This window comes from Equus asinus, chromosome 8 (genome assembly GCF_041296235.1).
Source record: "Equus asinus isolate D_3611 breed Donkey chromosome 8, EquAss-T2T_v2, whole genome shotgun sequence".
NCBI classification, from domain to species: Eukaryota; Metazoa; Chordata; class Mammalia; order Perissodactyla; family Equidae; genus Equus; species Equus asinus.
The window spans coordinates 68796156-68823758 of NC_091797.1; the positions used below are offsets into that span (position 1 = coordinate 68796156).

Sequence of the window (27603 nt, forward strand, 5' to 3'; positions counted from 1 at the left end):
TTGACTGATGTTTTTTTAATGTATAAAATACAGCTTTCTGCAAATGCTCTTCTACATGCTATATGTTCATAAGGTTAGTTCCATTCAGCGTGAGTTTTCTGGGGTAAGAGATGATTCCATTTATAGAATTTCTCTTCTATAGGAGTTAGCTGGTATTTCCTGCGAACTGACTTTTGAGAGAAAGTTTCTTACATTTAAATCATCAATATGTTTCTCATCTGCATGAGTTCTCTGATGCATAATGAGCTGTGACTTCCAACAAAAGGCTTTCCCACACTCAGTGCATTTACAAGGTTTCTCTCCTGTATGAGTCCTCTGATGTGCACTCAGAATTGATTTCTGAGAGAAGGTTTTCCCACACTCATTACATCCATAGGGTTTCTCCCCTGAATGAGTTCTCTGATGTACAATGAGCTGAGATTTCCTGATGAAGGCTTTATCACATTCACTGCATTCATACGGTTTCTCTCTTGTGTGCATTCTCTGATGTACAATCAGCCGTAATTTTCCACTGAAGGATTTCTCACATTGACTGCACTTATAAGGGTTTTCCCCTGCATGAGTTCGTTCATGTACAATGAGTAGAGACTTCCAAATGAAGGCTTTCCCACATTTGTTACATTCATATGGCTTCGCTCCTGAATGAGTTCTCATGTGTATAATGAGGTATGACTTGCTACTAAAGGCTTTCCCGCAGTCACTGCACCCATAAGGTTTTTCCCCTGCATGAGTTCTCTGATGTGAAATGAGCTGATCTTTCCTATTAAAGGCTTTCCCACATTCACTGCAGTCATACGGATTTTCTCCTGTGTGAATTCTCTGATGTACGATGAGTTGTGAATTGAAACTGAAGGATTTCCCACATTCATTGCATTCATGTGGCTTCTCTCCTGTATGAGTTCTCATGTGTATAAGGAGATAGGACTTGCTCCTGAAGGCTTTCCCACATTCACTGCACCCATAGGGCTTCACTCCTGTGTGACTTCTCTGATGTACAATGAGCTGGGACTTCAGACTGAAGGCTTTCCCACACTGATTACATCCATAGGGCTTTACTCCTGTGTGAACCCCCTGATGTACAGTGAGCTGTGACTTGAAAGTGAAGGCTTTCCCACACTCACTACAACCATAAGGTTTCTCTCCTGTGTGTGTCCTCTGGTGTACAATAAGATTTGACTTTGTATTAAATGCTTTGCTACATTCACTGCATTCAAAGGGTTTCTCTCCTGTATGAGTTCTCTGATGTATAACAAGCTGTGACTTCAAACCAAAAGTTTTTCCACAGTCACTGCATTCATAGGGCTTCTCCCCTGCATGAGTTCTCTGGTGTGAAATGAGCTGATATTTCCGACTGAAGGCTTTCCCACATTCATGGCATTCATACGGGCTCTCTCCTGTGTGAATCCTCTGATGTATAATGAGTTGCGAATTGAAACTGAAGGCTTTCCCACATTCACTGCATTCATGGAGTTTCTCTCCTGTATGAGTCCTCACATGTATAATGAGGTAGGACTTGCTCCTGAAAGCTTTGCCACATTCACTGCATACATAAGGTTTCATTCCTGTGTGACTTCTCTGATGTACAATAAGCTGGGACTTCAGACTGAAGGCTTTCCCACACTGAATGCACCCATAGGGCTTTACTCCTGTGTGAACTCCCTGATGTACAGTGAGCTGTGACTTGAAAGTGAAGGCTTTCCCACACTCACTACAACCATACGGTTTCTCCCCTGTGTGGGTTCTTTGATGTACCATAAGGTTTGACTTTGTATTAAAGGCTTTCTGACATTCACCACATTCATAGGGTTTCTCTCCTGTATGAATTCTTTGATGTATAATGAGCTGTGATTTCAAACCAAAAGCTTTCCCACATTCACTACACCCATAGGGTTTCTGTCCTGAATGAGTTCTCTGGTGTGAAACAAGCTGGTCCTTCCTGCTAAAGACTTTTCCACATTCACAGCATTCATAGGGATTCTCACCTGTGTGAATTCTCTGATGTATAACAAGTTGTGAATTGAAACTAAAAGTTTTCCCACATTCACTGCCCTCATGGCATTTCTCTCCTGTATGAGATCTCTGATGTAGCATGAGGTAGGACTTGCTGCTGCAGTCTTCCCCACATCCATTACATTCGTGGGGTTTCTCCTCCACGTGAGTTCGCTGATGCACTACAAGGTATGAGTTGCTGCTGAAAGCCTTCCGACAATAACTGCATTTGAAGGGTTTTCCTCCCATACATATCTGTTGGCATATGAGTGGTGACTTCCTGTTGACAGTTTCCCTAGATTCTTTACTTTCACAGTATTTTATTCCAATAACAGTTTGCTCATGTTCAGAACGGAGGAATGATTCCCTACGTGGATGAAACTCATTAGGAGTCTTTCCAACATAATTAACATTGAAATCTATATTATATTTCAAACTCTTTCCATGTGTACCACAGTTATGAAGCTTTTGTCTTGAAGAAACATGATTTGTACCAACAAAACACAGTTTTCCAAATGCAGTACATTCATAGCCTTCTGCCATCCTTTCCAGCTTGCCTTCATTTTCTTGATGCCCTTTCATATGATCATCAATTTCCCAGACTTTGCCTAGAAATGAAAATAAACATATGTTATAAATAACAACATGATCCTGGAATAGCATAAAATCGCCTTAAAAATACCATGTCATGAAGTTATTCATTTATTTTCACATATAAGATCTGAATTAAATAAAATCTCAAGAGTAAATGTACATACTTCTGGACACTGGGGAAAACAAAGCAAAACTAAAAAAATGAAGACAGGCATAGGACACTGACAATGAATACAGATGGTTTTGAATTTAAAATTTTTATATAATGGGTAAAGAAGGCAAAATAGGTACAAGGAAAAATGAACAAAATATAAAGAGGTTGGAGGGGAGTGCAGCATTAAATTCATTCAACAAATAATTGTTGAATGACTATTATGTGCCAAACACTGTGCTAAGATCAGAAGAAATAGCAGAAAACTAAAAACTTAGTTAACAGTCCCCTTGAGAATAAAGTTCCATTGAATACCAAGACAAACAGAGGAAAACAAACTCACAAGAAACATCATCACAATGTTTCAGAACACTGAGGAAAAGAAGCACCCAGTAAAAGCCTCCAGAAATACCAAAAACACAAAGTTTCATATAATGGATCAAAGTTTAGAAATGGCATCTGACCTCTCATTAGTATGACTAGAGAATAGAAAACAGAGCATGCAGGAGTAAAAGTATCAAAACTTATATCACATGCACCTCTTCACAGGAAGCTAATGGAAGAAGTGCTCCAACAAAACAAACCAAGAAAAAAGATGACACAGAATAGGTATAAAAAATAAAATCTGAAATTAAATTCCAGGATAAAGACTGTATAACCAGGTCTTGTGAAAAACTAGGTTACGCTGCAGCAAGTCAAAGGCATGGAAGATGAAACTGACAGCATAACTCATTTGGTTGAATGTACCAAAAGAATATTTAGACATGTGAAGAAGAGTCTGGGGTTAAATTGATGATAAATACATTAAAGATAAGGACAGAGAAAATGGGCAGGCAAATAAAACAACTGAAGAGAAAAAATGATTTATGAACAAAAATTAACTGTGTATACTTGCATGATTTACCTATGAATGGAAATTACAGTCATAAAGATGTAAAGACCGAAGACTGATTTAACCAAAAGTATGAAATAACTTTATTAGGATGGTGGGGTATGGGAAGAGACAGTGTGTATTTCTTGGGGAGTATGAAGGGAGGAGGGTGAAAGAGAATTAAATTCCCACCCTTCCATACTGAGTCATCATCATTGGGAGTGGGGGAATCAAGGTGCAGTAGAAGAAGCTGTTTACTTAGAAATAGGGAGGTAAATGCCATAAGCAAGAGCTAAAAGAGATGGAAGTGGTTTTCTTAGGGGAGAATGGAAAACAAGGAGGGGGCAGGGTGGACAGAAGGCTGTTTAAACATAATAAAACCCCTAAAGCCAAAGATACAAAGTAGACAGCGAAGACGACGCAGGACTAAGTATTCAGGCACAATGACAAACATTTGAAGGCTGGATTCAAGAGAGAATGTGTAGAGCTGATCAGGATGTCCCAAAGTCACATGCTGACCAAGGCAGTGAACAGAAAGGGGTATTAAGAGAACACAGCAGCAAGTCCAGTTTGCAGATGGCAGACCAGAGTGCCTCAATACCTCATTCCAGGTTTCCCTACCTCCTAAATCTGATTCATTTTGTACACATTTTGTACACAACCTTATTCATTTTGTACACAACCTTAAAATTTTATTTTCCCAAATGTCAATTCCCAACTGGGTCAGTACCTTCCCCAGGATGCACTGAGAAATAAATATGGGCACTTCTGATTACCACAATGGTTTGGGAGGGGGTGTTACTGGCTATTATATGGTCCTAAAGTCAGAAACGTGTCCATCAAGAAGAAAATAGGCCAGTCAGTAATTAATCTTTGCCCTAGAATCAGATTTGCTCGCGTGTTTGGCCATCAGCATTGTCCCTGCAGACTTTCAGAGTTCACGGATACTGAATCTGTCCTTACTATCAATTCCTATACTTCACCCTTCCGATGTTTCTGTTGCTGGTACTGTACTCTACCATCCTTAGTTTTCCTTGGTTCCCACCTCTCAGACTTCCTTCATTTGATTTCCCAGGAAATCTACTGTGTTTTCTGTTGAGCATTCTCTTTGCAACAATAATGGCAAAAAATAAGATTATGGTTGGTATCTCAAGGTAAAGTTCAAAGAAATCAGTAAAGAATACCAAGGCCAGAGACAAGAAGACAGAAATTCTTTATATTTTTCATTTGTTTGTTTTTAATTCTTTTTTTCGGAGGTACATCATATTTCAAATTCTGTATACATCACGTTCACCACCCGAACACTAATTATAGTGCATCCCCTCACATGTGATCCTAATCACCCCTTTTGCCCTCCCCCACCCCCCTTCCCCAATGGTAACCACCAGTCCAATCTCCAATGCTATGTGATTTTTTTTGTCGTTTTTATCTTCTAATTATGAGTGAGATCATATGGTATTTGACTTTCTCCCTCTGACTTATTTCACTCAGCATAATACCCTCAAGGTCCATCCATGTTGTCACAAATGGCCAGATTTCATCATTTCTTATGGCTGAGTAGTAGTCCATCATGTATAAATAGCACATCTTCTTTATCCATTCGTCCCTTGATGGGCACCTAAGCTGCTTCCAAGTCTTGGCTATTGTGTATAATGCTGCAATGAACATAGGGGTGCAAGTATCTTTATGCCTTTGTGTTTTCAAGTTCTTTGGATAAATACCCAGCAGTGGAATAGCTGGATCATATGGTAGATCTATCCTTAATTTTCTGAGGACACTCCAAACTGCTTTCCATAGTGGCTGCACCAGTTTGCACTGCCACCAGCAGTGAACAAGGATTCCCTTCTCTCCATACCCTCTCCAACATTTGTTGTTTCCTGTCTTGTTAATTATAGCCATTCTGACCGGAGGTGATACCTCACTGTAGTTTTGATTTGCATTTCCCTCATAGCTAATGATGTTGAGCATCTTTTCATATGCCTGTTGGCCATCTGTATATCTTCTTTGGAGAAATCTCTGTTCAGATCTTTTGCCCATTTTCTAATTGGATTGTTGGTTTTTTTCTTGAGCTGTATTAGTTCTTTGTATATTTTGGATATTAACCCCTTATCTGATATGTGGTTTGCAAATATCTTCTCCCAATTGTTAGGTTGTCTTTTCATTTTGTTGATGGTTTCCTTTGCTGTGCAGAAGATTTTTAGTTTGATGTAGTCCCATTTGTTCATTTTTTCTTTTGTTTCCCTTGCCCGGTCAGACATGGGACTTGAAAATATGCTGCTCAGACCAATGTCATAGAGCGTACTGCCTACGTTTTCTTCTAGAAGTCTCATGGTTTCCGGTCTTACATTCAAGTCTTTAATCCATTTTGAGCTGATTTTTGTGCATGGTGTAAGGGAATGGTCTACTTTCATTCTTTTGCATGTGGCTGTCCAGTTTTCCCAACACCATTTATTGAAGAGACTCTCTGTTCTCCATCGTATGCTCTTGGCTCCCTTGTCGAATATTAGCTGTCCATAAACGTGTGGGTTTACTTCTGGGCTCTCAATTTTGTTCTATTGATCTGTGTGTCTGTTTTTGTGCCAGTACCATGCTGTTTTGGTTACTATGGCTTTGTAGTATAATTTGAAATCAGGGAGTGTGATACCTCCAGCTTTGTTCTTTTTTCTCAGGAATCCTTTGGCTATTTGGGGTCTTTTGTTTTTCCAGACAGAAATTATTAAGTTTAAAAATCATTTAAAGATGACTCAAGACTACATTAAATACGACTACTGGCTGTGGTCTGAAGGCAATCCCTGGGACGCCAACTCGCACCAACAGAATTGTGATTCTGAAGCTACAGAAAAGCATTCTCCCCAGTGACTATAGTGAGTTTAGCCACAGAAGACAATGAAAAATGAAACTATACTCAGAGAGAAGAACCAGGGGCTCAGTGGGCCACTGCCGCAGCAGGAAGTCCTGGCACAGACTGCCCAACCAGGACCCCAGTGCACTGCAAACCAATGACTTCCACATGGTGTTCACTGCGACTGCTCTCCCAGAAGGGGGATTCCTGCTGTACCTACCCTGCACTTCTCTCTGCCACTCTGCATGTGTCTGGCTGGTTGTTTGTGGGTAACTTATCTTTAATTATAGATCACCAGACCATAAAGAACTACCACCAGGTCTGAGTGGGACCAAGGATCTTAGACTTGCATTAATGCAGTACAAGAATTAAAACAGGGGCTGGCCCGGTGGTGCAGTGGTTAAGTTTGCATTTTCTGCTTCAGCAGCCCAGGGTTTCCCGGATCCTAGGTGCAGACCTACACACTGCTTGTCAGGCCACGCTGTGGTAGGTGTCCCACATATAAAGTAGAGGAAGATGGGCATGGATGTTAGCTCAGGGCCAGCCTTCCTCAGCAAAAAGAGGAGGACTAGCAGCGGATGTTAGCTCAGGGCTAATCTTCCTTAAAAAAGAGAGAATTAAAACAGAAGTAGTGGAATATTTTTGAAGATGCATGAATGGGAAGAAGGATGTGACTGGATGCTACCTACCCAAAAAGGCAGATGAAGGTGGACAGTGCTGCCTACCCAACAATTCTGCTGCTCTTTTCCTGGCTGGCAAAATCCTGTCTTTTCCCCACTCCCATCCTTAAGTTGATGTGCTTCAGACAGGGAAAAAGGAGACCCATCTCCATCCCTACCCCCATCCTCATCCCAAGAGAAGGAAGCACGATTTATTTGAGCCAACAATGATGGTCCCATTTCCCTTACCAGAGTCTTCCTCAGGCAGAGTTATGTGATGAAATCTAGCCAGCTGAACGTAGTAAGCCTGCTGGGGGCTCCTGTGATAGGTTTTACTGCTGATAAAGAGAGTCATGTGGGAAGAGACAGTCTTTCTTATTCCACCAGCCACTGATATATCAGTAGGTGTCGGCAGGAACTGTCATTGCCATCTGATGACCATGAGGGGCGGTACCCTGAGGAAAATGCTGACGTACTTAGAATGGCAGGGTAGAGATGGGCCTTTGGTGATGTACTAAACCAATCACTCAGTCAACCCCAGAGCTGCTCCACTTCAGGACTTTTGGTGAGATGTGGCACTAAATCACTTCCGCTTAAATAGGCAGATTCAGGATTAATATAAACTTACAGCTGAAAGAATCTTAATGATACAAAGACCAACTTGATTTATCTTTCCATGCTTGTGACAAAATAAACAGGTGCTTGGGGCTGGCCCCATGGCCGAGTGGTTAAGTTTGCGCACTTCGCTGCAGGCAGCCCAGTGTTTCGTTGGTTCAAATCCTGGGTGTGGACATGGCACTGCTCATCAAACCATGCTGAGGGAGCATCCCACATGCCACAACTAGAAGGACCCACAACAAAGAATATATACAACTATGTACCAGGGGGCTTTGGGGAGAAAAAGGAAAAAAATAAAATCTTAAAATAAATAAATAAATAAATAAAATAAACAGGTGCTTAAGGAAACATACCTGACACTAATATCAAGATGAACTAATACAAAAAGAGAAAAATGAATAAACTTGGCTAATGACTAGAACAATCAAGAAATGAGATAGGGGCCAGCCCTGTGGCCAAGTGGTTAAGTTAACACACCCTGCTTTGGTGGCCCAGGGTTTCACTGGTTCAAATCCTGGGCGTGGACAAGGCACCGCTCATCAGGCCACGCTGAGGAGGTGTCTGTCCCACATGTCACAACTAGAAGGACCCACAACTAAAATATACAACTATGTACTGGGGGGATTTGAGGAGAAAAAGCAGGAAAAAAAAAAAGAAAAAAAGAGAAATGAGATAATATTGGCTTGGTTTTGGGTGGGAATGGAGAAGATAGGGGCCTTAAAAGACTTCTTTTTAAAGGACCAAAATACTAACACTATAGCAACACTAGTGAGGAGAACTGCATATAAAGGAGATTTAGGCTGACTCCCCAGTACCAGAAAAAAGAACTAGAAGCACAGCAAAACGAACAATCAGAAAAGTGAGAAGAAGGTATGATGTGGCTACGGAGCAGGGGGAGAGACAATTCCAGGTTCTAAAAATGAGACAAGGGAGTGGCACATGCAGTGAAGATGCCCTGTGGAGCAATCAAACCCAGTACCCAAAGGGCAGACAAAAGAAGGATGGGGTTGTGAATTATCAATAGAGAAAGAATGAGATTAAATCTTCAGAACGGAAGTCTTAAAAGTTACAATATACAAGGAGAGTGCAGAATATAAAAAAGATCCCTTTGATTCAGAGGGAAGAGCAAGACAAGCCAGTGAAGCATGAGGAGAATGATCACTTCATCATGCAGGGCGAGTGGGGTCAACAGGTTGTCACTTGAATAAGGGGGAGGAAGGAAGGCTTCAGGCAGGATAACTGGTATTACCAAGTGACGCAGGAATGCACTGAGAAAGGACAGTAATGACATTAAACTGATTAGCATGCAGAAACATGGAAGGGTAGAATCTACTAGTGGGTTTCAAGGGGAAGGAAGGAATTTGGGAGTGCGGTTGTTGAGTACAAGTGTAAGGGACTTAAAAATACAAATAAAAAAATAGGAAGTAGAAGAGGTGTGAAAGTCACATCAAATGAGGTAAAGAGGAAAAGCATGCTGAAATGCATATTGGGATGAGTCTATTACCATGGGAAAGTAAGGAGGAAACTGAGAATGCCAAAGAGAAGGAGATCAACTAACAGAGAACGGTTATGATGAGATAAAAGTACAAACATGAGGTGCGCATCACATCAGAACTCACACCAGTTCTGAATGAGGAGGAAAAGATCTAATGTCCTGTCCCTCACCTGGACGGCCCTGACTTGGGCTTTGGGCCTGCATCATCCACAGCTCTTCTCCTCGTTCCAACTTGAGGATGATATCAGGTTTGGTGTGCTGATGCCCTGTGAATGGAAAAATCACAGACAACCTGACCCAAAACTGCCTAGATTCAGAGATTCTAAAGAATGGGAGAGAGGCCTGCCCCGTGGCCAAGTGGTTAAGTTCGTGTGCTCAGCTTCGGCAGCCCAGGGTTTCACTGGTTCGGATCCTGGGCGCAGACATGGCACCGCTCATCAGGCCATGCTGAGGCGGCATCCCACATGCCACAACTAGAAGGACCCACAACTAAAAATATGCAACTGTGTACCAGGGTGCTTTGGGGAAAAAAAAGAAAAAAGAAAATCTTAAAAAAAAAAAAAAAAAGAATGGGAGAGATTCAGTTTAGAGGCGGCATGATGAAGCTGCCCTTCTGCACTTTGGCAAAGTAAAGACCATTCAACTAGCATATTCTGATGCCAAAGGGAGACTAAGAAAATCTGACCTCTAAATCTAAGTCCAAAATCTCTAAGTAGTTTACAAAAGACCCCAGCTTTCAGCAACCAAGAAGGGGAAGCCTGGAAATTATGCACATTCCTCTCAGGAAGGCAGCACTCACCCAGGGACACCAGGTTGCTATAGTTCTCCAGCATCACTCTCCTGTACAGGTGCTTCTGAGCTACATCCAGCAGCCGCCACTCTTCCCAGGTAAAGTCCACAAACACATCCGTGAATGAGAATGGTCCCTGAAATAGCATATTCCCACTCGATCTCAAGTTATTTTACTAAGTTTGTAGGAAACAACAGGCTGCATAAGGCGTCCATTATTTACATTCTACTTTGTGAGAAAAGTAAAAACTTATTGAAAATATCCCATCAATGTGCATTAAATCAGTCAGTCTTTCACTCAACATATGAGAATACCAGGTGCCAGGTATTCAGCTAGGTGCAGGTGATTAAAAATGGATGAAACACACTCCTGCCCACAAGAAGCGTTTAGCATTGCAGAGGAAAGCAAAATTAAAGACATGCAAATGTAATAGGCAGTCAAAGAAGCCAAGATGAAAGAACACAGAGAGTACAACATGGGCACAAAGGAGAAAGTAGAAAATCAAAAGGGAAATTAGTAATACTTAGAAATGAATGAAAACAAAACACAACATACCAAAATTTATGGGAGGCAGCAAAAGTAGTGTTGAGGGAAAAATTTATAGCTATAAACATTTATATTAAAAACCAAGAAACAACTCAAATTAACAATCTAACTTAAGAAATCAGGAAAAGAACAAACTAAACTCAAAGCTAGAGAAAGAAGGAAATAATAAAAATCAGAATAGAAATAAACAAAATGTAAACTAGAAAAACAACAGAGAAAAATCAGTAAAACCAAAGGTTGGTTCTTTGAAAATATCAAAAAAATTGCTAAACCTTCAGGTATGGACTAAGAAAAAAAGAAAGACTCAAATTACTAAAATCAGAAATGAAAGTGGGACATTACAGTCGTGCCCCCTTATCTGTGGGGGATACATTCCAAGACCCCCAGTGGATGCCTGAAACTGTGTATAGCACCTAACTTCACATATACTATGTTTTTTCCTATACGTACATACCTATGATAAAACTTAATTTATAAATTAGGCACAGTAAGAGATTAACAACAACTAATAATAAAATAGAACATTATAACAAAATACTGTAATAAAAGTTACCATAGATCTTAGCAACCTCAGCATATCATATTTTTTCTTTCATTATTGAGAACTTTCACCATTTCACTTAAAGGAAGCACTTTACAGCTTCTCTTTGGTATATCTGAATTGCCAGCATCACTACTCTTGCACTTTGGGGCCATTAGAAGTAAAATAAGGGTTATTTGAACACAAGCACTGTGCTATCGCAACAGTTGATCTGATAACTGAGACAGCTACTAAGCGACTACCAGGTGGGTAGTGTATACAGCATGGATATGCTGGACAAAGGGATGATTCATGTTCTGGATGGGACAGGGCAGGATGGTGCAAGATTTCATCACACTACTCAGAATGGCACACAATTTAAAACTTAAGAATTGTTTATTTCTGGAATTTTCCATTTAATATTTTCGGACTTCAGTTGACTGTGGGTAACTGAAACCATGGAAAGCAAAACTGCGGAGAAGGGGGGACAATTGTACTACTGATTCTACAGAAATAAAAAGGATTACTGGAGAGTAGTATGAACAACTGTCCACCAACAAATTGGATACCCTAGTTGAAATGGATAAATTCCTAGAAACACAAAACCTATCAAGACTAAATCACAAAGAAATAGAAAATCTGAACAGACCTATAACTAATAAGGAGATTGAATAGGTAATCAAAAATCTCCCCCCATCCCCCAAAAAAAAGTCCCCAAAAGAAAAGCCCAGAACCTGATGGCTTCACTGGTGAATTTTACCAAATATTTAAGGAAGTATTAACATCAATCTTTCTCAAACTTTTCCAAAAAGCTGAAGAGGGGAGAACACTTCTGAAGTCATTCTACGAAGCCAGCATTACCCTGATACTAAAGCCAAAGACACTATAAGAAAACTACAGACGAATATCCCTTATGAATATAGATTCAAAAATCCTCAAAAAAATACTAGCAAATCAAATTCAGCAGCATACTAAAAAGATCATACACTATGACTAAATGGGATTTATTCCTGGAATGCAAGGATGGTTCAACATTAAAAAATCAATCAGTGAATACATCACACTAATAGAATGAAGTTTAAAAAAAAAATGATTATGTCAGTTGATACAGAAAAAGCGTTTGACAAAATTCAACACCCTTTCATGATAAAAAACACTCAAACCAGGAATAGAAGGAAAGTACCTTGAGATAATAAAAGCCACATACTAAAAACCCACAAAGAACATCATTCTCAATGGTGAAAGACTGAAACCTTTGCCTCTAAGATCAGAAACAAGGCAAGGATGTCTGCTTTCACCACTTTTATTCAACAAAGGAAGTTCTAGTCAGAGCAATTAGGCAAGAAAAAAGAAGGCATCCAAACTGGGAAGGAAGAAGTAAAATTACCTCTGCTCACAGAGGACACGATCCTCTACGTAGAAAACCTTAAGGATTCCATACACACAAAAGCCAGTTAGAACTAACAAATAACTAAGCCAAGCAGCAGGATACAAGTCAAGACACAAAACTCAGTTGCATTTCTATACAGTAACAATGATCAATCTGGAAAGCAAACTATGAAAACAATTCCAGTTATGACAGAATCAAAAAGAATAAAATACTAAAGAATTAATAGCTTAACCAAGGAGGTAAATGACTTGTAGCATGAAAACTGGAAAAGCTTGCTGAGAAAAACTGAAGAAGATGTAAATAAATGGAAACCTAGCCCACGTTCATGGATTGGAAGACTTAACCACAAGATGTGAATGCCACCAAAGTGACCCACATTTTCAGTGCAATCCCTGTAAAAACCCCAATGACACGTTTTGCAGAAATAGAAAAACCCATCCTAAAATTCATATGGAGTCTGAAGGGACTCCAAATAACCAAAACAATCTTTAAAAAGAACGAAACTGGGGCCGGCCCCGTGGCCGAGTGGTTAAGCTCGTGCGGTCCACTGCAGCGGCCCAGGGTTTCACTGGTTCAGATCCTGGGCATGGACACGGCACCACTCGTCAGGCCACGTTGAGGCGGTGTCCCACATGGCACAACTAGAAGGACCTGCAACTAAGATATACAACTATGTACAGGGGGGATTTGGGGAGATAAAGCAGGAAAAAATAAAAAGACTGGCAACAGTTGTTAGCTTAGGGTGAATCCTCCCCAGCAAAAAAAAAAACAAACAAAAAATAAAAAGTAAAATAAAACAGTTTGCTCTGTGAAAACTATGTTATGAAATGGATAGACAAGCCAGAGACTGGGAGAAAATATTTACAAATCACTTTTCTGTTGAAGGACTAGAATCGAGAATATGTAAAGGACTCTTAAAAATCAATGACAAGAAAACCACCCAATTAAAAAATGGGGAAAAGATCTGAATAGATGCATCACCAAAGATAAACAGAGAGTAAATCACATATGAAAAGATACTCAATAATACAAGCCATTAGAGAAATCCAACTTAAAACCACAATGAAATACCACCTCACATCTATGAGGATGGCAAAAATTTTAAAAACCTAACAATACCAAGCCCTGCCCAGGATGAGGAGCAGCAGGGACCCTCATTCACTGCTGGTGGGAATGCAAAATTGCATACACACTTTGGGAGACAGTTTTTCACAAAGCTAAACATACTCTTACCATACAATCCAGTAACAATGCTCCTAGGTTTACCCAACTGATCTGAAAACTCATTTCCACACAAAAACCCATACATGAATGTTGATAGCATTCATACTCACCAAAAACTGGAAGCATCTGGATATCAAGACTTATTATAAATACAGTGTGGTACTGGCATAAAGAGAGAAAAGTATGCCAAGAGAACAGAATAAAGAGTTATAAAACCAAACCATATATATGGATCTTCAATATATGGCAAAGGGGGCACTGCAGAGTTATAGGTAGAGGTCAATCACTTCAGTGGGACTGGGACAATCAGATAACGCTATGAAAAAAAATAAATCTTGACTCCTACTACACCAAACATAAAAATTAATTCTAGATGTACTCTAAATCTAAATGCAAGAGGTAAAATAATAACAAAGAAAAATTAATTCACGAGCTTCAGGTTAAGAAAACAAAAGTTCTTAAATTAGACACAAAAAGCACCAGCAGTAAAAGAGGAAAAATTATAAACCAGAATAAGTCAAAACTATAAATATCTGTTATCAAAAGACAGCATTAATGGAATGAAAAGGCAAGTCAAAAAAAAAATGTAAGGATGGACCTTGAGAGTATTATGCTAAGTGAAATAAGTCAGAAGGAGAAAGTCAAATACCGTATGATCTCACTCATAAGTAGAAGATAAAAGCGACAACAAACAAACATAGAAACAGAGATTGGATGGTGGTTACCAGAGGGGAAGGGGGAGGGAGGAGGGTGAAAGGGTGATTCGGCACGTGTGTGGTGTTGGGTGGTGAACATGATGTAATCTACACTGAAGTGGAAATAAATAACGATGTACACCTGAAATTTATAAAATGTTATAAACCAAGGTTACTGCAATTAAAAAAAAGTAAACAAACAGTGAACAGTAAGTTAATGCGATGCATACTGAAATATTTAGAGGGAGGCATGCTGATGTCTGGAATAGATCAAGAAATGTACCAAAAATAAGATGGGTTAATGGATGCATAGAGGGATGGAAAGATGGATAATGCTATAAAAAGTGTGGTTAAATGTTAACAGTAAATTCTAGGCGATGGGTATACAGATGTTCACTGTAAAATAATTCTAATGTTGCCCTGTGCTTGAAAATTTTCATAACAAAATATCAGAAGTAAAAGAAACACCCCAGGCAAAAATCTGAATATGGATTTGGTATCAGGTTTGTTTTAAACTTTAATGTGCATGAATCCCTGAATCTTGTTAAAATGAAGAGTCTGATATAACAGGATTGAGGTGAGGCCTGAGGATCCCCCATCCCTCTCCTTGCCAAAAAAAAAAAAAAAAAGTAATAAAGAAAGAAGTGGGAATAAATAAATAAGCAGCTTACCCAGGACTTGGTGGTTTGGGGCTGCTCCTGGGAAATAAGCAGCCACTCTAGAACCTGCTCTGTCCTGTGTCTCTTGTGCGTCTGCCAGGGTCCTCCAGGGAGAGGCCTCTGGTCAGCAGTCCCTTGACCCGGGATGGATTCCTGACCTTGGAGTTTTCTGATGCTATTGCATGAACTGTCTTGTTCCTGGAGAGGTGGGACCTGTAGACTCAAGAGCAAACTCACTTTAGTGAGCACATTTCCTCTGGGCCCCAACCTTGGTTTCTTCTGCTAGTAAACATACTCACACAAGGCCAGGCTGCGTGCTCTGCAGACTGTGGTCAGTGCCACTGCAGGGGAGAAGCACAACGAAATACCAATGGGGAGCCCAGCACACTGACGACAGTCCCCCCTCTCCAGACCCTGCATCGGCCCCCAGGAACCCCAAAAGTGCAGCAACTACCCTGAGATTTAAACAGCTTCAGGCCGACACTTAAAGAAGAACATATAGTGCCAGATACTAAGGAGGAAACAACTGTTTTAGGCGGGGTGAACACGAGTAACAGAGTTTGAATCCAACTGTCTCCATTTCTGTTAGAGCTTCTTCTCTCACTACTTAGATGTCCGTGAACAAGTCGCTAAATCTCTCTCACTGGGTCTTACTTTTTGTTGTTGTCAAACATTGGGCATAGGATGAGATCAGGGCAGTAGTGTAGTTTTTTAACCTCCCAAAAACTCCCAATGAAACCAACAGATCTACCAGAATAGGAAAAGAACAAGGCCATAGACATCTACAACAAGCACACAAAACCTACATGGTAGGGTCTCCTCAGAAACCTCATGATCCAGGCAGATGTGACCCAACTGCCTAGGGTAGTTCCCATCAGAGGATGTGTAGGAAGTAGGGGAAGATTCTGGTGGGCCACAAGCTGCGTGTCTCCAAAGTCACCAAGCAATGTGCACCCCCAGCAGGGGAGCACCTCCCCCCGAGTGGAATCTGAGCAATGCCTCTGAGGCTCAGAGTTGCAGGGGACTATAAAATATATTCCCAAAGTCACCAAGAGACCTAACGTGCTGTGGCCACTTAAGAACATGAGGATCTGAGAAATAATTGGTAAAGACCCACTTCCAGAAGCACAGACGTTCACTGTGAGGGAAAGCTGCTGGAAACAGAGACCCAACTGTTCAGCACAGAAAGAAGGAAAAAAGACTCAGCCACTGAGAGGGATGGGAGAGAGAGCAGATTCAGAGAATGAGAGGGAGGAGAGAGAGGCTATTAGACAGTAAGAGGGAAGGTCCAGAGGAACCTTCTTCCAGAAATTATTTTCACAAGAAAATACAAGATGTAAACGTGAAACACATGAGAAGACAAGGTGTGTTGAACTCTGGGAAACACAAGACTTCCTGACCAGGTTTAGTGCTGAGTCAGGTCAGGTGTGAGTGTGTTCCCTTATACGTCCAAAAGAATCACTGAGAAGATGAACTAGAAACTGTAAAAACAGTTACCTCTGGAGGAGGGAAGGACAGGGCAGAACGGATGGAAGGAAGGCTTGTCTGAATGCACCATTACCCAGGTTCTACTTTTGAATCATGTAAATATTCCACACGATGAAAAAAAGCAGGGAGGGCAGTCTCTAAAGTTGAAAATATATGTCAACGAATACATTTATCAAATTGGGAACAAAACTACAAGAGACAATAATTTTTCTAACTGACCTTAACGTGTTATTGGTGTATTCTTTGGATAAAATGAGCTATAAAGACATATTGAACATCATTTAGTATCCTTGTTAGCAATAAATTGTTATTTTAAAACCATTTCATGGATACTGTAGGACACGACAGTTATATTACTGTTGTTAAGAACCAAGATATCCAGCATATGACAAAAAGATGCAAGAGTAACGTTTTTAAGCTTCATACACTGCTGTGAGGAATGTAAAATGGAGCAACCACTCTGGAACCAGTTTGGCAGTTCCTCATAAAGCTAAACACAGAACTGCTGTTATTGCCTGGCAATTCCATTCTCAGGTATTTGCCAAAGAGAATCAAAAGCATATACATGTCCATACAAACACTTGGACACAAATGTGCCTAACAGCATTATTCATAAGAGCCAAAAAATGGAAACAACCCAAGTGTCTATCAATGGATGAATGGATAAGCAAAATGTGGGATATCTACACAAAGCCATGTTATTCAGCCATAAAAAGGAATGAAGTACTCATAAATGCTACCATACGGGTGAACTTTTTGTGGTAAAAGTACCTGACTATTAGTTTCTTTATTTAATGTAAGCGCCTGACATTCAGCTTTTGATTGACAAGGCATCCATTTCAAAGACATCCATTCCACATAAATATATTGCCAGCTACACAACTAGGTAAAGTGCCAAGCTGCCCACCCAGGAAGTTCCCCTTGGAGAAAGCCCTGGATGGCCTGGATAACTGCTCGCCTGAGTGACCTGCTTTTCCCTTCCTGTGCCTTAATTACTGCCTGTATATTTTAAATTCACCAATAAAAGTGAACCTGAGAAACCCAAGGCACCCCACCCTCGACCCCACTGAAGGCAGAACCCCAGGTCCGCGCATGCACATGCGTGCTCGCTCTCTCTCCCTATGACCTCGCTGTGTGGCACAGGGTGTGCCGCGTACCCTCCAGGACCTGTGAGGAATAAACCTTGTTTTTTTCAAAGTTCTCTGATGGCTGCTGCTGAGGTGCATCTTGCAATCATACTAAGAACACTAGGGCCAGTCCGGCCACAACACTGGCTCCAGGCAGGGAAATGTCTGTGGGGGCTCAGAAGTATTAGGGCCCAGGTGAGTGACCCAGGTATCCCCAGTTGAGAGCATCGTTACTGATAACCTGAGACCAACACAAAGCAACGCTGAAAACACTATGCTAAATGAAAGGAGCCAGATACAAAAGGCTACATATAGTATGATTCTATTTATATGAAATGTCAGAACAGGTAAATTTATTAAAACACAGAGTAGGTTAATGGTTTCCAGGGGAGAGGGGAAGTCAAGATTTGGACAAATTAAGAAACTTGCTCTATAGGGCCAGCCTGGTGGCGCAGCAGTTAAGTTTGCACATTCTGCTTCAGTGGCCTGGGGTTCACTGGTTGGGATTCCGGGTGTGGCTTGTCAAGCCACACTGTGGCAGGCGTCCCACATATAAAGTAGAGGAGGATGGGTACAGATGTTAGCTCAGGGCCAGTCTTCCTCAGCAAAAAGAGGAGGATTGGCGGCAGATGCTAGCTTGGGGCTAACCTTCCTCAAAAATAAAAAGGAAATTTGCTCTATAACCAACGGAGCTGAAGTCTGAGCACACCTCTGAACACTGACGCAGACTGCATGTCCAGAAATGGCTGGCTGGGCCGTTCAAACCAAGCCTCCTGTTGAAAACAACTAAAGATCCTGGTGATAGAATTTAAAAAATCTTCTAAAAGGTAACAGAGTTGACAATTCAGTAATAAAATAATCAAGTCAAAACCTAAGAAAGACTGGACCCTCAGAGAAGCAAGAAAGCACGGGAGCTACTTTTGTCCTGCAGTTAATGTTCATTTTACAAAATATGAACTTCTATTCTGATCACCTTGTAGCATGGAAAAAACAAAATCAAAATCCAATGCCAGGCAAGAATGCTACATCTAACATAACACTCTTTCTCCAAAAAGCCAGGACGCCAGCACACTTCAAGTTCAGGCTCAGAGTGAAGCAAATGTCAGCCAACCCCATGCAGTCCTGCAGCCTGGGCTCATATCCAACCCCTAAAATGGGAAGAAATTCGTCCTGGACTGATAGTACTCAAAAATAGACAGAAAAAAATTCAAAACTACATGCACATTTGGAATAAGGTACCTTCATCCTATGCCTTAAATTTTTCCTTTGAAGAATTTTTCAAGTACAGTAAGTGGCCCACAAGATAAGAAAGGTTTCAGAAAACAAGATGACATGAACAAGAACTAATGAAAGAACAAGCAACAGAAAGAAAACCTCAAAGACAACAGACGCTGGAACGAATGGACACTGATTATAACGCAAATATCTTACTACATTCAAGGAGAAAAAGGCAAGGAATTTGGACAAATGACTTAGCAAGCATATTTTAAAAAGAACTAAAAAGAATTTTAGAAATGAATTTTAGAAATGAAAAAAATGACTAACAAAAATATGTTTAACAGCAGGTTAGAATGAGTAAATTTAAAGACAAAGTAGAAAAAATTATCTAGAAAGTAGCATGGAGAGATAAAAAGATGGCAAATACAGAAGAGAGTAGATAACGTAAAGACAGACTGAGAAGGTCTATCATAAGCTTCACTGGAGTCTGAGAAGAAACAAGAAAGCAAATAAAAAAATGAGGGGGAAAGGAACAGCTTTCTTACAGCAGACAGCTGTCTAATAAATGCAGACGGAATAAGAGAATTAGATAAAGCTCATCTGTCAACCAGCATAATAAAAAGTGATTCAGACGAGAATCATCCATGTGGTGCTAAACGAGTGGGTGAAAGTTTGAGGAGTAAGAAGAGTAAGAAGTATTTCTGTATTTAGGCTCAAGGTATCTCCCCTCAGATACTTACTTACAAGAGAAGACAGAGTCACTTCACAGTGGTGACAGTGCAGACACCACCATCACCAAGAGAATCAAGTCCACCTCAGCAGCCATGAGACAAATGACATCACGTGCCCCTTGATGCAACGCAAAGAAGGCATCACTTCCGAAACTGATCAGAAGGAACACCACACAACCCAACTGGGGAACAACCCACAAAATGGCTTGTGCTCTCCAAAACATCATGTCACGAAAGACTAAAAGACTGAGGAACTGTACGAGCCAGGACAACCCACTACAATGCATGATTCAAGCTATTCTTTTCCTGTAAAGGGTAATACTCCCTAAATTCCTATAAAGGAGCAATTGGCAAAACCTAAATAAGAACTGTAGATGAAATAACAGCATTGTACTGATGCTGATTTCCTGATTCAGCAGTTATGTAAAAGACTGTTCTTGTTTTTAAGATTTACTGCAGTATTTAGGGGTAAAGGAACATGATGTCTGCAAATCAGTTTCAAACGGTCAAGAAAAAAATGTGTGTGTCTGCACACGCATGCATATGTGTGTGTCAAGTGAAAAAGGCAGGGAGCAGGGAATGGAAAGCGAAAGAGAAAATGATAAAGCAAATGTAGTCAACTATTAATATTTGGGGAATCTGGGTAAAAGGTATAGAAAGATTTTTTGTATTATTCTTGTAACTTTTCTAAGGTCTAAAATTATGTCTAAATAAAAAGTTTAATTAAAAAAAATTTTAAGCAATAAATAGTGGGTATAACTCCCAAACCTCTGTAGAGAGAGGAAAAGAATAAAAAATTATCAGTCAAGGGGCCGGCCCAGTGGCGCTGCAGTTAAGTTCGCACGTTCTGATTAAGTTAAGTTCCGATTCTTGGCGGCCCGGGGTTTGCCGGTTCGGATCCCGGGTGCAGACATGGCACCGCTTGGCAAAAGCCATGCTGTGGGAGGCATCCCACGTATAAAGTAGAGGAAGATGGGCATGGGTGTTAGCTCAGGGCCAGTCATCCTCAGCAAAAAGAGGAGGATTGGCAGCAGTTAGCTCAGGGCTAATCTTCCTCAAAAAAAAAAATTATCAAAAAGAAGTCAAGAGAGAAGAAGAAAAAAAAACAGATCAGGTACATCAAATAGAAAGTACACAGTAATATGGTAGATTTAAAACCCAAACACATCAGTAATTATGTTAATCATAAATATTAATCATAAAGTATTCCAGTTAAAATACAAAGATTGACAGACATTAAAGAAAATGATGTTCTTTAAAAAAGACGCATCTAAAATATAAAGATACAAAAAGGTTAAAAGCTAAAGATATAAAAAGCAATTAACCAGAAGGAAGCTCCTATAGCTATATGAACATAAAACAGACTTTAAAGCTAAAAAGAATGTCTGGAAATAAAGGTGGCTTCACAATCATTAAAGGCTCAACTCATCAGAAAAATGTAATCTAAGCTTGTTCGGAGAGGATAAGTAGCCTGCCCAAGGTCAGCCAACGAGGGCTGGGCTGAGATCCCAACTGGCCCCAGGTGGCCTCAGCTCCCTCCCCAAGCTGCTCCGGCTGAGGGCAAAGCCTGGCCCAAGAGCACTGGGGGCTTGCCTATGCTCCCCGGACCATCCCTGCCACTCCCCTCCTCCCCGCTGCACCTGCAGGCACAAGCTGCTCCCTCTGCCGCAGTCTTCTCCTCCCCTTCACAGGCGAATTCTGTAGACCCCTGGAGAGCAGACACCGCCAATATCATTTCCTGGGCTTCCTGTGCCCCAGTTCTAATCCCATGGCCACCTGCACCGCCCTTCTGCTCCTTCTCTGAACTTCCTGAAGACGTGCACTCTCTGGGGCCAGGGCCATCTTTGACGTCGCATCCTCAGTGCCTAACCAATACCCGGAATACATGAACAAGCGTTTAATAGGGGTTGTTAGTTCTGAACAAGTAACTGGTGAATGAACACCAGTTAAATTTTAACAGAGAATTATCATTTTAACCTGTAATTCCCCAAGAGGGTCAATTTGGGGAAAGCTGAAGACATACACTGTGGTAGGCACAGGAACACTGGCCGACCTTTCTCAGAAAAGCCCCTTTCTAGCACGATTCCCTTCCCTCCCCAAGGCAGCATCTCACATCAGACTTGAACCCCAACTCACTCCACCACAAACTGCTACTAGCATGCCTTGACGGTGACAGTGTTTGACAGCGGTCCATGGGAGCAGAGGCCTGCCCATGTGCTGGAGACAGAGGGAATAAGGTTTGCTGATACAAATCAGTCAACCCCTACATGAGAGGAGACGGAAAATCCTCCCAAGCCCCTAGGCATGCAGCTTCACTGTAAATGAATTTGTGATAACACACTTGGGGGGCAAGTGTCAATGGCAGAAAGTAGTCAAATGACAAAAGCAAGTGAAAAGCAAAACCTGCCAGTAAGTGCTCAGCATCCTCAGAAGAAAGAGCCAGAGACTGAGGGGCTCACAGGCCTCAGTGAAGTACCCCTTCCAGGGCTTGCCTCCCTCTGCTCTGAATTCACACTCACCGTAGAGCCTTCTAATCACTAGGTATCACCCTTAATACCTAGGGGGGGACACCCAGAATACGGGCCGAGTATATTTGTCATGGGAAACAGGCCCCTCAGTTGTACATTTAAAAACTGCTTTGTGTATTATATCCTTTCAGCTTTCAGCCCATCCCTGAGTGGGGTCATCTACATTTAGGAAAAAACCCAGTTTCTATCATTCCCCAGAGACCAGGCCACATCCACCCACTCTGCCCAGGGCACAGCAAGGTATCTAACTGGTCCTGCTTTTGTCCCTTTCACCTGGGTCCAAGGAGCTGACAAGCTGTCCTCCGTGGGTAAACACTAACCACTATTAGGGCCCAGGACGCTGGAATCTCTGTCTCTTGAAAAATTCTCAACCTACATCCTGAGGTAGCTGAGTACACTGGCCAGGGAAAAGGGTGTAGAGCCACACAAGCTGGGTTCAAACCCTGGCTCTGCACTGACTAGTGGTGTGACCAGACTCCCAACAGAAGGCATTAATCAATACCTAGACAGATCTAGAACAGATCCTCACACAGAGTAAACACTGAGCATTAACATTTGGTTGGAATGATAAAAAATACAGGACTACTTAAAGAAAATAAACCACTCTAAAAAAAGACAATCAGGGGCCGACCCGGTGGTGCAGCAGTTAAGTTCGCACGTTCTGCTTTGGCGGCCCAGGGTTCGCCGGTTCAGATCCTGGGTGCAGACATGGCACCGCTTGGCAAGCCGTGCTGTGGTAGGCGTCCCACATATAAAGTAGAGGAAGATGGGCATGGATGTTAGCTCAGGGCCAGACTTCCTCAGCAAAAAGAGGAGGATTGGCAGCAGATGTTAGCTCAGGGCTAATCTTCCTCAAAAAAAAAAAAATTTAAAAAATAAAATAAATTTTTAAAAAGACAATCAACTAGATGAAAAGCATAAGCTGGTTCTCAGAAAAGAGCACTCTACTTTCAAACATCCCCCAATTCTGTCCAGTTTCTCCATTTCTATTGCCCTAGACGGAACCTCCACCACTTCTTGTCTGAACCATTGTAGCCATCAGTTGGCCGGCCACCTGTGTCCTACCCTCTCCTGTGTCTAGTCTTATCCATCTAAAAACAGCCCATTCTTTACTCAGCAGCCAGAAGGGTCTTTGAAAGCCCTAAGCAGGTCTTGTTCAAGTTTCTTAAAACAATAGCTTCCCAGCCTCATCTGGCCTGTGGCCACCTCTGTCTCTGCTCCCTCGCCCCCGACACCCCAGCCACAGGCGTCCCTCCCCTGTCACAAAGGCGCTCTCCCACCCCACGCCCCCGGCAACGGCTACTCCCATGGTGGATGTTCTTCCACCTGCTCTTCCCAAGGCTGGCCCACTCTCATAACTCAGACCTTGGCTTAAATGTCACTTCCTTAGTGGGGCTTTCCCCAAGCACCCAATCTTTCACAGTAATCAATTTTAATGCTATGTATAGCACAACTCTGACATTTTCTTTTCACTTGTGAGTAGTTTCTTCATCGTTTATTTGTCATCTGTCTCCCTTCACCAGAATGCAAACTCCCCAAGGGCGTGGATTCTGTTGGTCTTGTTTACCACCACAGGCCGGACCTGAAGGGGGCCTGGCACACAGTGGGTGCTCAATAAATATCTGGAGAATGAAAAAATGAACGAATGTTTCAAAAATCATCTATTAGGATACTCTTTATCTTGTGAGAGTATATATCGTCGTGTTAAGAACTCAGAGCCAGGAGCCTGACTCCTGGGTTTGAATTCTGACTTCTGCTACTTACATGCTGGATGATCTTGACAGATCACCAGTTAGGTACCTTCCTGTGCCCTGGGCAGAATGGGTGGATGTGGCCGAGTCTCCAGGAATGACAGAAACTGAGTTTTTTCCTAACTGTAGGTGACTTCACTCAGGGATGGGCTGAAAGCTGAAAGGATATAATATACAATGCAGTTTTTAAATGTACACTTACATGCTGTGTGATCTATGACAGATTTCTGTCATACTTTCCTCATCTTTAAAACGGAGCTACCATGGTACCTTCCTCATGAGGCCGCTGTGAGGGTTAAAGTTTGCATCTGTAACGTGCTTAGAGCCGTGGCTGGGGCATAGTAAACGCTATATAAACATTAACAACTGGCATTATTGAAGTTGTAAAGCCTTCCTTATATAAGTCCTCTGCATTTCTTAGGTTTGTTAGTTATTTTACCTTTTTTATTGCCAGTGTAAATAGGACAATTTCTTGCATTATATTTTATAAGTAGATACTATTTACAAATAAGAAACCTATTAATTTTTAGACTGTACCAAGGTACCTCAGTGGATTCTCCTCAAGCTACCATTATCTTCCCCTCACAACAGAGCACCTTGATTGTCTCTATCACTGTCCTCCTGCCTCATTCACATTTCTGCAGCCAACTGCTGTCCCCACTACCCAACTCCTTCACCTTCCTCCCCTGCCCCACACACACACACACACTCTCTCACATTCTGCTCTGGAAATATTACCAGCAACACCCATGACTACCATCACCACTAAATCCAGTTTACACTTTTATAATCTAATATTACTTGACCTTCCTGGAGCATCTCACATGGCAAGCAATTTTGAGGTTTCTTTTTCTTTAACTCTGAAACACAAGTCTCTCCTCTTCTCTCATCTCTATTGAGCTCCATCTCAATGTCCAGCTCCTCCTCCACTGCCTTCCTTTGTCAGTTCCCTGAGCATGGCCCTCAGTCCTCTTCTCACGGCACACACTCTCCTTGAGCTAATTTGGCCATGCCTGTTGGAGGAGATGGAGAGGATGTGACTGCCAGTTGACGTGGGCAATCAGAGGCTCCTTACCCTCCCCTGTCCTTGGAATGTCGCTCTGCCTACTGTTCCCACAGTGGGAGCCGTTCCAAGGACACAGCCTCCATAGAGTAAGGTATTGTTGAGACCACCTGGATGGTAGGCATGACTGAACCCAGTTAAAATCTGTACATAAACTTTTAAGATTTGGCAAGGATGTGGGGAGATCTGCTTGTCTTTCGGCTGCCCAAGACAAGCCTCGGAAGTTTCCTTGTTTATTAAAACTTCCACCTGTCAACCTGGAGTGGTCTGCCTCTTTCTTCAGTCTCTCCTTGCCCTCCTGTGACGGGACCAGTTTGCGAACCAATGATACCTAATCAGTGTAATCTGTCCAGACTTCTCTCTTGAGACACATGCCTACTCACCCAACCACCGGCACCTGGAGGGTCCAATCCACATAAAGCTGAAATCTCCACCCACACCCAGTAACGACTTAGATGGTCTCTCCCGACTCAGGGAATGGACCACTCCCAACCTGGCCCAGAGCAGAACTCTGGCAGTCACTCTGGCTCTTCCAGCGTCCTCACTACCCACACCCAACTAGTTACTAAATCCAGTTGCTTCTGCCTCTTTATCACCTCTCTTTTCTCAAAACCACTAGTTTACTTAAACCTTTGTCTTCTCTTGTCTGCTGCTGACTGTTCCAACCAAAAATCCTTTGGGAAAACACTTCAATAAGTCTGTCTCCTCTACAGGATAAAAATCCACATTTTTTTCTTTTTCTTTCTTTGGTGAGGAAGATCGGCCCTGAGCCAACACCTGTGCCAATCTTCCTCTATTTTTTGTATGTGGGATGCTGCCACATCATGGCTTAATGAGCACTGTGTAGGTCCATGTCCAGGATCCAAACCCGTGAACCCCGGGTCACCAAAGCAGAGCACATAAACTTAACCATTATGCCATTGGCCAGCCCCTAAAACTCCAAGTTTTTAATGTGATCCTCAAAGCTCTCTATGATCTATCTGGTCTCTACCTATGGCTCTGGCCTCACTTCTTAATATACACTCTTCATCACCACACCTACAAACCTCCAAACTCTACATTTCAGCAATCGTAAAGTGTTCACAGTTCACCAACACACTGGGTCATTTCAAGCCTCTTAAATGTGCACAGGATTCCTCTCCCTAGGCTGACTTTCAGTCCCTCGTTCACCTCACTCACTTTCAAACCTCAGTTTAAGAATCTCTGATTAATCTCTGAAGCATTTCTTGCAGTGTCCCTACTTCCAAAACGGACCCTCTACTGTGTGTCCCCCATGCACTTCCACTGCCTGCTCTCAGAGAACCTAACTTGTCACTGTCCCTATACGTCTTCTTGTCCAGCATCCCCATCAGACCACTGCTCTTCCAAAGCAGGAACCATGAACAACTTATGTTTGCACTCTTAGCATCTGCCCCAGAGTCCAGCAAACAAAAGACAATAAACAAAACTGTTGAATAACTGAATAAACAAGTGCATAATTTCCCAAATGAGGCCCCAAGATCTCAGACACAGAAGACAAAGAGTAAACATGAGTTGAAAAAAGTGAAACATGGATGATTACCCCTTGCTTTAACTCAAGAATTCGGGGTACAAGACTGACAGAAAAGGCACTGAGAGAAAGAGTAAATTAAAAGTCTGATGACAAGAAGCATTTAAGGACGGCCTAATATTCCCTAAAAGAGGCCCAGGGGCTTCGACGAGCGGTGGGAAGAGGGAGTTCACGACAAGCTCCGCCCTGGAAGAGAGGGAAAGTGCACGCGCCGATGTTCGAGGACAGCTTTTCAGAGACAACGGCGAAACCCCTACTCACCCAGACGGCAGCCGTCCGGACCCTGGCGGCCGTCCCCACGGTCGGTTGTGTGCGCCCCGCGGGCGGTGGCAGGACCGGAGGGCTGCGGGAGAAGAGAGAACGCGAGGGAAACGGTCTCCCCGCCGCCTCACCCCCACGCAGGGACCCGTCCGACCCCGCAGGGGGAGGGTCCAAGGACCGGCGCCCGCCCTCCCCCAGCGGAGACGCCGAACCTCCGCAGCCCCGGCGGACCCCAGCTCCCAACACACGCGGTCCGGTGAGGACGCTGCTCGGGGCGGGTAGGAGGGAGTGAGGCCGGACTAGTCTGTACCGTCCCGCTTTCTTCAAACTGGACGGATTCGGCGCGTCCGGCTGCTCCAGCCCATGAATGGGCGGCGCGGGGACTCGGGGGAGACTGGCTGCCTCCATCTCCCGGATCTGCAGCCACATCGCCTCCGTCCTCGCTCCTGACTTTGCGGCGCCAGCACCGCGTGCTTCGGCCACAGCTCTCGAGGCAGACGAGGTCAGCGCACTGCAGCTCGGGTCACCGCGGGGCCTGATAGACGCCGACCGCGGAACAAGGCTCGCCCAGCCGGAGCCGAGCCGATGGCGGCCATTAGGGGCGCACAGGAAATGCGTCTGTGCCACCCGAAGGCAGAATGAACTACAACTCCCAGAAGGCTCTGCGGGAGTTCCTCCCGCGCTGGGCGGGCTGCAGCCGAGGGCCGCTGGGAGGGGTTGTGCTGCGTCTGGGATGCTCAAGCTCTCCAGCCCTTGGGCGCGCACGCTGCCGGCTTTAAATGATCTGGGAATTAAAATAATTGACAGCAATAGCACAAAGGCTGGAGTGGTATAAATTGAGTTA

General features: G+C 42.7%; 1 protein-coding gene across 13 annotated transcripts; it reads right to left on the reverse strand.

Moving 5' to 3' along the window:
• On the reverse strand, positions 1 to 27402 carry ZNF268 (zinc finger protein 268). Of its 13 annotated transcripts, XM_070515759.1 has the most exons (7): positions 27070 to 27096; positions 26760 to 26841; positions 23900 to 24899; positions 15056 to 15256; positions 10019 to 10145; positions 9390 to 9485; positions 1 to 2597 (listed from the first exon to the last, which is right to left on the reverse strand). In XM_070515759.1, exons 5-7 carry the CDS (start codon positions 10050 to 10052, stop codon positions 121 to 123), a joined length of 2607 nt encoding a protein of 868 aa, XP_070371860.1. In that variant the 5' UTR covers positions 10053 to 10145; positions 15056 to 15256; positions 23900 to 24899; positions 26760 to 26841; positions 27070 to 27096; the 3' UTR covers positions 1 to 120. The 13 variants fall into 13 exon arrangements, with proteins under 13 accessions (XP_070371860.1, XP_014716616.2, XP_070371859.1 ...); XM_014861130.3 differs by lacking the exon at positions 23900 to 24899 and having other exon boundaries at positions 27070 to 27385; XM_070515758.1 differs by lacking the exon at positions 23900 to 24899 and having other exon boundaries at positions 26972 to 27276.
• Positions 27403 to 27603: the final 201 nt, after the last annotated feature.